The sequence below is a fragment of the Nymphaea colorata genome, chromosome 11, assembly GCF_008831285.2.
Source record: "Nymphaea colorata isolate Beijing-Zhang1983 chromosome 11, ASM883128v2, whole genome shotgun sequence".
NCBI classification, from domain to species: Eukaryota; Viridiplantae; Streptophyta; class Magnoliopsida; order Nymphaeales; family Nymphaeaceae; genus Nymphaea; species Nymphaea colorata.
This window is the reverse complement of record NC_045148.1, coordinates 14,155,857-14,165,944: the sequence shown is the minus strand read 5'-3', so window position 1 is coordinate 14,165,944 and position 10,088 is coordinate 14,155,857. Positions and strand designations below refer to the sequence as shown.

The following is a 10,088-nucleotide window of genomic DNA, read 5'->3' as shown; positions in this document are numbered from 1 at the left end:
AGCAATACCCCTCGTGTGGGCTTTTTTTGTTGGAATTTTCAATGGAACCAGAAAAAATGAATTGATTCTCTAAGTGAGTTTTGAATTGTTTGAGGTGCTTGGGACATTACGAGAAGCTGGTTCGTTATGCAACTTAACGGTGCAAAACTACAACATAGGCCGGGTTTTGTCTAACTGAAAATGGATCCAGGATAGCTAAACAATGGACTGTGGGTTTGTTCAAAACTTGGATTTCGGAAAACAAATATGGTAAGGCTGGCAATGGGGTGGAGCTAGAATTTTTTTTGTTTCGGGAGCCGAACTAATAGTTTCAAAATTTTAACATGAACAAAAATTGAATTTTTCAAATTTTTTATATATGTTAAACTTGAACTAATAATTTCAGAGCATTTTCACTCACTGTGACCTCGTCACATTCGATAAAGCCCTGCGGGCGTGGCGGTGATTTTGGGCAAAATCATAGAGGCCACATTTTCTCGTTGCCCTCTTGCTTAGGTTCGATGCTTTAAAACCTGCCGATTTGACTTAATGCTGTGAATCATGTGATGAGTTACGAGTATGAATTTTGTTATCTTATTTTATTTTTTGAAATCAAATATATATAAGCTTTTCATATTACTAAAATCATGGTATTATCTTTGCCCTATCCGAACTCATACTTTTGTGATGAATGACCGAGCCTTTGCAAATTTTTCAATGTTTTTTTTAAAAAAATTTCATTTACTTTATTTTTATATAATTATCAAGATTGTTTATTTATTTTTTAAAAATTTACCTTTTTTTCCGTTTTATTCTCGAAATATATAACTAAGCCGTGTATATATATATATATATGAAAATTAATCTACCTAAAAATTACATTCAAATTGAGTGTCGATTTGGATTTGAATTTAAACTAACTTAAAACGTTGGTAAAAAAAAACAATCACTTGGATCATAGGGTGGTCGATCTGCCGAGTCTCAATTTCGGTCTGCTTGGCTGCATGAGTGGCGGGGCCCCCGTTGCTTAGAGGCCATGCGGACTTGGATGCCGGATCGAACCGATGGATTTAATCCATTTGGTTTAGACAAATTCGACATGGCTGAAAAACAGTCACTAGGCTTTTCCTAACGTCTGGTAAGTGTTGGGGCTAATAAGTTCGTGCTGCTTATTTTTCTTTTCTTGGCCATCAAGGTTTCAGGGGGGCAGAGAGAGAGAGAGCGGGAGTCTTTGTCGTTCGAGGGATCTTCCGCCATTTTCTGATTCCTCATCGAGGTTATTTGTTTTCCATTTCTGCGCTATCGATTAGAAGTTTTTTGTTCATTTTCAGGTTTTCTTGGTTATTTTCTTCTTTCGTTCTTGCTTGCTACTCTTTTTGTAGTTTTCTGGTTTCCGGATCCAAGATCCAGCGGATTGTTTTCTCCTTGTTTTTTAAGGATACCTTCCTCGCAACATCTACTGTCATACTGTTCCCAAATTTTATGGTGTCTCGTTTCGAAGGTGCTGCCCAGGTTCTGCTCTTGAGAACCCTTTCTTTTGGAGTCATAATGGTGGTTGTTGTTTCGTTTTGGAAAATTGTTAATTGCTGGAGAAAATATCCGAAGCTTCTCATGCGAGGAAGGAACCGTTTTCGCTCCCAGTTTGAATGTTTTTCCTTCCGAGAATCAGAAATTGATCCTGCTTACTGGGAAGTTTAATTTTGGGGACTTCATTGGCTGTTTAGGGGCATGTTCTTGAACAAGTATCTGCGGCTTCTAGAACGTGGCTGCATTGGTAATGGGTATAGATAATATCATAATACCTTTGTGGAACATAAAAACGAACACGTCTTAGTTCCTTTGCAAGTTAATTTATCCTTTTTTCTCTTTCATTGTGTTACAGGTTTAATCATGAAGCTTGATACAAGTGGTCTTGAGTCATTTGCTCCGCATCAAGGAGTTGACGCTGAATTTAAAGAACTTTCGCCAGTTGCATCGTTCGAATTCCCCAATGTTACAAATGTGAGTCGAGCCTCCATCCTGTTCTCCTATTTAACTCATGCCGTTTCCTTTCTTCACGTTCGTGATTTTTGCTTGTACGTTCAATCATAACTCATTGTCTTTTGCACTGAAAGATGTTCTGAAGCCATTTCCCTTGTGCAGTTTGATGATTTTCAGAAAAAAGCAGTTCAGATGGTGAAGCCTGCAAAAGGGACAACGACACTAGCATTTATATTCAAAGATGGAGTTATGGTTGCTGCTGATTCTCGTGCTAGCATGGGAGCGTATATATGTAAGGTTCCTGTTCTTTTTAGCTGTTTACATTAATAGCAACTACTTATCTCGACTTTCTTGTTAACGAACATGGTGGTTTTATGTTCATCGTTAAATTTTAACAATGTTAAAATTTGTTAACTTATCTGGTTGTGATCATGCAATTCATCAGGCCTAGTATAATTCGTGCTTCTCCTGTGATAAAAGAGTACCTACTTTGCTGCTTTTTACTTGTTTTCTGACCTACCATGGAGTTGCTACTAATAGCGTAGGAAGCTCAAGCATTCTTTGATCTGTAGGTTTATGCAAGAATCAAGTTCTTTTACCAGTGTGTGTCCTTCCAGGATCTGCATACAGGATGTACTGCTAAACACTGTCTTCAAACATGTAGTAATGATGTTCTATTAGATTCCATCTTTATGAAGTGGTTCCAAACCACAGTTTGGAATTTTCACTTAAATGATGTTTGTCAATGGTTCAAAGAGACCGCCAAATAGCAAATGAATTGGGTCTTTATTGATAAAGAAGCCATTTGAGCTTGCACTGGGATTGAGAAGGTTACGTAGTGAGAAATGAAAAGTAGATCAAAAGTTCCATCACTATGTAATTACTGAAAGTCTAATTATCTATAGATTGGTTCGAAGAAAATTGCAAACTGATGCTCATATTTTCATTCTTATAATGTCCTGATTTGTCCTAAAAACATTTCTTGCCCTCAGTACTTTGTTGGTATTTAGTATATACGATATAAATCACATTCAAAATATGAAATTTCTAAGCAGCTGATTATACAGCAATTGTATTTACTGCTTAATTTGTTCTTTCATCTTTGCATTATTTATCTTGAATTCTATATGCATTTGTACACATAAGACATCATTGAGAGAGAAAAAGAGTGATACTTTATGTCAGTCATGTTTGACACAACATTTAATATGCTATGCCTGGTGTCTTCGTTGTTATCCTGTCACCATCCTAATTGTGTCATTCGGCTGGGTGTTTTTTCTAATGCCCATGCCTGAAGCTGCTCCCTAAACTTCTTTTATTAGGTTTGGGGTTAGGTGGAGAGAGACCATTAAGTGGTGTTGAATACAACACTCCATTACATGTTTCTGACATGTGGCAAGTCTAGAACTCATAACTATTGGAAAATTGACTTGATTTTATGCTAGCATCAGGTGAAAGGGTTATAACTTTAAGGTTGTCATTAGGGTGGTTAAGTCACACTAATTTTTGGCATGAAGTTGTAGCTGACGTGTATTTATGGATGGAATTATGAACTCAAACTTGTGTAGTTTCATGCCTCATTTGGTGATATTTGAAGCAACATAGTTCACATTTGAACTATCTGAAATACAATAATGCTGTTAGTTCAATACAATATGCTATCTCAAATTTACAGCAACATGAGATATTAGTCATCACATATTTGATATGAAAGTGTGTAGGATTTATAGGACTAGACCACAAGGACATGAATGACATCTTGTGTTGCCTGAAAAAAGGGAAAATGCTCTGGCGATTTGTGTACGAATGTTTAAGTTAGAGTTCTTACTCTAAAATCTAAACTAGTAATGACGCATAGATACTATTGCAATTGAAATTTTAGGAGCGACAAAACTGAGCTGCGTATTAGTAAGCCGTAAGTATGCAACTATGAATATTATATAATCGCAAATACTAAACAACCCTAATTTTTCATGATTTATAAGCATTGCCCATTAAATCCAAGTCAAAAGTAAACTTCATTTATCAATTAGGATTCTGGAAATAGGAAATTACAACAACTAGAAACTGAATAAGATCATAGAGTATGTTGGTGGAATTAGGGACATATTATTAGCTGCGTCTGACAAAGGTTTGATTGCCTATGAACTGTCCTGCCATATCTACTGTAGTGCTGACTTGGTGTGGTAACTTTAACCACAAATATTCTTGAAATTTTGAATGCATTGCAATAATTTTCTGTATTTTGAATCTAGCCAATCTTATTTGTAAAGCATTGCTATGTTTCAAAATATCCCACCAGAATAAATATTATAATAGTATGACGTTGGTTTCATAATATTTTCATTTCTTTCTAAAATATGCGTATATTTGGAATGGGTACCTTTTTATTTTTTCTTTCTTTTGCACTTTTTAGAAAAAAATTTTAAGTATATTTGGAATGGGTACCTTTTTATTTTTTCTTTCTTTTGCACTTTTTAGAAATAAATTTTAAGTGTTTGTCAGTGTCATCGTAAGAAAATAGTAGATAACGCGTATTTTCATGAATTTTCTATTATCCTATATGTTTTCTATATTTCTTGGAATTCTGAGATTTCAAAAAGATTTAAGAAAACTTTCAAGAAAAAACTCCTTGGGACTAGGATTTAGGACAATGTGTGTTCCTGTGATAGGAAGTACTCACAATAATGTTTCAGAGTTTTAAGCAGAGAGGTTTTTCTTGGGTATAATACGGTGACCTTGAAAAAAAGGGAAAAATATAGTAAATTTTTAAAAATTAAACAAAAACTAAAAATGAGGAAAAATCAAATAAGTGAGAAACTAATAATAATACAAACATAAAAAAATAAGAAGATTTGCAATAAATAAAAAATAGAGCATGAAAAAAAAACTTTTTGGCGTTAAAAAATGAAAAAACGAAAAAAAGGAAAACACAAGAAAAAACATTAAAAATGTGTGTGATTGTGAAGGAACCATAGTCACAATAACGTTTCAGAGTTTTAAACGGAGGAATTTTTCTTGGGTTTAATACGGCGACCTTGAAAAAAGGGAAAGATATAGTAAATTTTTAAAAATTAAAAAAAAAAAACTAAAAATGAGGGGAAAATCAAATAAGTGAGAAACTAATAATAATACAAACATCAAAAAATAAGTAGATTTGCAATAAATAAAAAATAGAACATGAAAAAAACTTTTTGGCGTTAAAAAATGAAAAAACGAAAAAAAGGAAAACACACGAAAAAGCATTAAAAATGCATTTTTTTCGTTTTCAAAGTTTTTTTTCAAAAAAAAAAACTCGTTCTTTTTAGTTTTAAAAAGCAATTTTATTGATCAGGTTTTTTCTGCTTTTTTAAAAGAAAACGTGTTTTTTTTTTCTATGATAGGAACCAATTTCAAGGGAAGTTCCATAAGAATCTGTGGCTATAATGGGAACCAATTTCAAGTGAAGTTCCTTAAGACTTAAGACGTGATAGGGGGAACCAATTTCAAGTGAAGTTCCTTAAGACTTAAGACGTGATAGGGGGAACCAATTTCAAGTGAAGTTCCTTCATCATATGGGGACATTGAACATCTGATCAATCTAATAAAATAGCTCATGTAATATGAAATAATTGCTGTTGTATTTCAACAAGAATATATCAATAATCATGTTTGGTTTTGGGGCTCCTTTTACTGAAGATGCTTTTTGGATGTTGTAACCAAAAACAAAAAGATGACGTAAGCAAGCCAAAGAGGGCCTGCAAAACCGTGTGTTGCTTATGCCTTTAATGTTTTTCTCTGGGCGTAGTTGACAACCTAGCAAGTACGTGGTTGGCAAACGTTAATAACCGTTGGTAGCAGTTGATGAAGCTAAATGTGTTTTTGACCAACAGTAAACTAGACAAAAATATTCAACGTGCTGATAGTTGGATAGCCTGGTATTTAGCCTTTATCTAGCTCTTCCATAAGGTCAACCAGAAAGGTGTGGATAATGTTATTTATTGAGCCAGATCTGAAACATGAACCTCTATTGTGTTGGGCTGTGTAGGAATGATCTTCATTGAGCACCCACAGTTTTCTTATTACATGATGAAGTTTGAAAAAAAAAAAGCAAAAAAGATATAAATTATAATATCGGATAACATCTTGTGGATCTTCAAGTAGGTATCAGAAGTGCTGAATAACAAGTTATTGGGAGCTGAAAATTTGGTCTGGATATCCTAAATAGATCTGTGCTCCTTCCTGAACATCTCTTACTGCATATGGTTTTCGTAAGTATAAAGTTGACCATTTTGGCACTTGAAAATTGTAGATGATATAGTCTTGGGAATTGCACATGCTTACTGCAAGAATAACTAGACAAATTGGTAACTAAGTAAATGTAGATTGGTTTGCTTTGTTTGTCAGTTTAACAAAGTGTAAGATTTTGACTCAAGCTCAGGCCTATCTTTGAGCTTGAGCAAGCAGTCATTTGTCACATACTTACAGGTGAAAAACACAACACAGAAATTTCTAAAACAAGAGTGATTGCCTGTTTGTCTGTCTGTAGGGTGTATTTGTAGATACAGATTAAAATATTCATATTATGGCAATAATAAACCTAATGTTTCTTTTAACAGGTGTAGGTCATTGCAAGTCATCTGGAACATCTGGTTATGCTATTGTAGTAAGGGTCTCACCATCTTTGTGCAAACCCCATGAGGAATATCCCTTTACTTTCCTGTGAAAAAGGAAAGTGCATCGATAATCATTGTATAGTTTACCACCTAATTATGTTAGGTAGATGGACAAAAAAATGTTGTGTACTCAAGTGCACTGTGTCCCCTGAAACTTATATGTGCAGGTATTTTGTATGAAAACTAATTTAATAGTTGTGATCTCTATATCCAAAAATCTAATTGAATAAGTATCTGTTCTTTTCTATATGTAGATCAAAATATCTGACTTACAAATATTGTTAAATAAATAGACAAAGATTCATTTCTCCTTTTCCCAAAAAGCTTGCTGCGTGGGGGTAGTCAGTGGTGTTTAAGCTGCTGCTTCTCATTCTTTTGCCACGAGTGAAAGATATACTGAAAGATATGACTGTAAATACATGGTTTGTATATCGTCGAAGGTGCTGCTGCCTTGTAAAAGTGTGATTTTACATGGGCTGCTCATTTTTTTTAGGAGATGTATGGCGGGGATATTATTTCATATATTAGTATACTTGTTTCTTGGATTTTGTTTGGGGAAAGCATAGTGAGATGCTGCTTCATGAATTCTTTGAGGAAGGTGGATTGTCATGCTCTAAAAACAGCTTCCTTCATAATTTTAGTGTTGCATGTACACTGTACAGTTCGCATCCATCATGTTCTTTTACCATCATCCATGTAGTTAGACTTGTTTGGATCTCGTCATGTCCAATATTTTCTTCTGCTCATTTCAGCTTCACAATCTGTCAAGAAAATCATTGAGATCAATCCATATATGCTTGGCACAATGGCTGGTGGAGCAGCTGATTGCCAATTTTGGCACAGGAATTTGGGCATCAAGGTTAGCTTTATCTATCACATGCCGTGGTTTATGGGTGCTAGTTTTTTTACTGGTATTTGCTGAGCTACGACAATACCACAATGTCTCTGCTTCTTTTACTATTTGTCATTTTCCATTCATTTTCAGTGCCGTTTGCATGAGCTGGCAAACAAGCGGAGGATTTCAGTTACTGGCGCTTCTAAATTGCTTGCAAATATTCTTTATTCTTATCGTGGAATGGGCCTGTCCGTTGGTACAATGATTGCTGGATGGGATGAAGCGGTATTTTGACTTGCCTTTTTTTTTTGGGTATGTAGATCTATATTTTAGTATGCTATATATCAATTTATGTATTTGTCATATGCATTTCAGGGCCCTGGTTTATATTATGTTGATAGCGAAGGTGGAAGACTTAAAGGGACACGTTTCTCAGTTGGATCAGGTTCACCATATGCATATGGTGTTTTGGACAGTGGGTGAGTAGACTTTCCTGCTATTGTGAACAGAGAAGCAAGCTTTTGTGCTCATGCTAATTTCTTGGTATCATCTGCCAGTTATCGTTGGGATTTATCAATTGAGGAGGCTGCTGAACTTGCACGCCGGGCAATTTATCATGCAACATTCCGAGATGGTGCTAGTGGAGGGGTTGCTAGCGGTTGGCTCTCTCTCTCTCTCTCTCTCTCTCTCTCTCATATATATATATATATATGTTGGGGTGTTTGTAATGAACAATTCCTTGAGGATGAGTTTTTTTTTTCAAAGATTTTGAGAATATCTCAGGAGCTGTGCTTTGAGAAATATGAAGAGCAAGAAGAAAAACAGGACAATTTTTTTTTAGCAATTTTTGTTGCAAAAAATATTTAGAAAGCTCGTAAAAATTTTCTGAGTGTAATAAGAGAAAATAGAAAGCAGCGCATAAAATGTATCAAAGAATATATTTCCTGGAAATTTTGCAAAAACGTCACCAACGTATTAAGATATTATCGTCACATTTTTCATATACCAGTTTTTATAAAAATGCAAATTTTCGAGGTATTATCTAAATGTTGAAGATATTGGTTATTGTTCCTGAAAAGGGTAGTGGTTACCCCAAGTGGATGGATGTAGATAATCTTAATCGAGTACTTGGTTTCATATTTTCTCCGTTTAAAGCTTCTTCTGTTGTATCACTTGAACTTTTTGGTAAAAGGATTTTGTAATAAGCCAAAATAAACAGCTGGCGTGGGATGGGTTTCTAGTTTCCGAATTTATTGGTCGTTGGCTTTCTAAGACAGTCTCAGTCTTCTATAAAAGAATATTAACCTCTTGATGCTAGCGCCATTTTGTGCTGCCACGGTTTCGCATGCATTTTGATCACTAGGGGATAAAAGAGACGGGCCTTCTAATTGATTTTATGTTAGTTGAAAATTCATAATGTTGAGTTCCATGTTCATTTTGTGCTCTGTTTTATTAGAAGGGATATCTTGCATGTATATAGCCAAAATTTCTAGAGAGCACGAATGGTTTATGGTCTCAGTTACCCAATGTTACTTTGGCTGCTTAATTTCCTTTTTACCATTCTTCCTTTCAGTTTATTACGTTGGGCGCGACGGCTGGAGGAAGCTCTCAGGAGATGACGTAGGTGATCTTCATTACAAATACTACCCGGTTGTTCAAGAAGAGGAAATGACAGAAGCTGCAGCAGCTTAAACCATTAAGTTTTCGTAGAAGCATAGCAGTTGGCCACTGAAACTTTGCGAAGAGGTGGATGAATTTTGCTGCAACAAATGCTTGGCATGCGTATGCAAGAAAATATTATGGCTGTGATTGACATCTGGTCGTAAACAGAGAATCACTGGGATGAACTCTTGCTTCAAGACAGTGAAGTTAACGCATTCTTGATGGTTCTTTCTTTGTTGAGTTGATGTTTAATGTGTTTTAACGAATCAACTATGGTCCCTTAACGTCGGATCGTTATGCTGGTACCTTGATTGGGATTAAGACTCAGTTAGGCTTTAGCTTCTTTTTGTAGAAGCAATTGGATTACGTGTGATCTTTGACAAGTTTGGATTCAGCCTGGCTTGTAGCCAAGGTACAAGTCTTGAGCATTGCAGTGACCAAAGTACCACAAAAATGTTGACGCCAATTAGTGAAATTTCCTGAGACACTTATTTGTTTCAGCAAGTTCGCCACTAAAAGGAGACGTAGTTCCTGGTCTTGCATACACCCGGGATTTTAATAAACCGATGCCTTAGTTACTTAGGCTAGACTAGTCCTTTCTCAAGTGAAAACTGAAAATGCATATTTTTCTCTTTTCACACTGACAGAAGCCACGGATATTAATCAAGCAGTGAACTGCTGGTATGTTTGAGGAGGAAAAGAGAAACTAAATCGAGCGATTAATCCTTCCAGCCAGAGTTGATCCTCGAGAGTTGAGTTCTGACTAGGCTACACTTTATACAACTAAATGCGGTCTTACATGCAACTATCAACTCGGATGAATTTAGGGCTTGCTCCAGCAATTTCTTGGGGTGATGTTCTACAGATCAATCTTAAAATTTGAACCATCCGATCCAATTATGAGAAACTAATCTAATGGGTAGAAAATCTATTTCTAGATGTAATTAGCTACTCTACGATCAGTTCAGCTGTATGTT

The 10,088-nt window shown here is 35.4% G+C and overlaps 1 protein-coding gene across 1 annotated transcript; it reads left to right on the top strand.

Moving 5' to 3' along the window:
* The first annotated feature begins 1,096 nt into the window (after positions 1–1,096).
* On the top strand, positions 1,097–9,494 carry LOC116265029 (proteasome subunit beta type-5-like). Its single transcript, XM_031645544.2, has 8 exons — positions 1,097–1,255; positions 1,862–1,980; positions 2,122–2,251; positions 7,367–7,473; positions 7,600–7,734; positions 7,825–7,928; positions 8,007–8,107; positions 9,023–9,494. Exons 2-8 carry the CDS (start codon positions 1,870–1,872, stop codon positions 9,139–9,141), a joined length of 807 nt encoding a protein of 268 aa, XP_031501404.1. The 5' UTR covers positions 1,097–1,255; positions 1,862–1,869; the 3' UTR covers positions 9,142–9,494.
* The last annotated feature ends 594 nt before the right edge of the window (positions 9,495–10,088 follow it).

Bases quoted from the DNA above. Each gene is read 5' to 3' on its own strand.
- LOC116265029 (XM_031645544.2), top strand. From the start codon at position 1,870: ATGAAGCTTGATACAAGTGGTCTTGAGTCATTTGCTCCGCATCAAGGA. The intron at 2,252-7,366 runs GTAAGGTTCCTG...TGCTCATTTCAG, and splicing joins TAGCATGGGAGCGTATATAT to CTTCACAATCTGTCAAGAAA. The intron at 7,735-7,824 runs GTATTTTGACTT...TATGCATTTCAG, and splicing joins TTGCTGGATGGGATGAAGCG to GGCCCTGGTTTATATTATGT.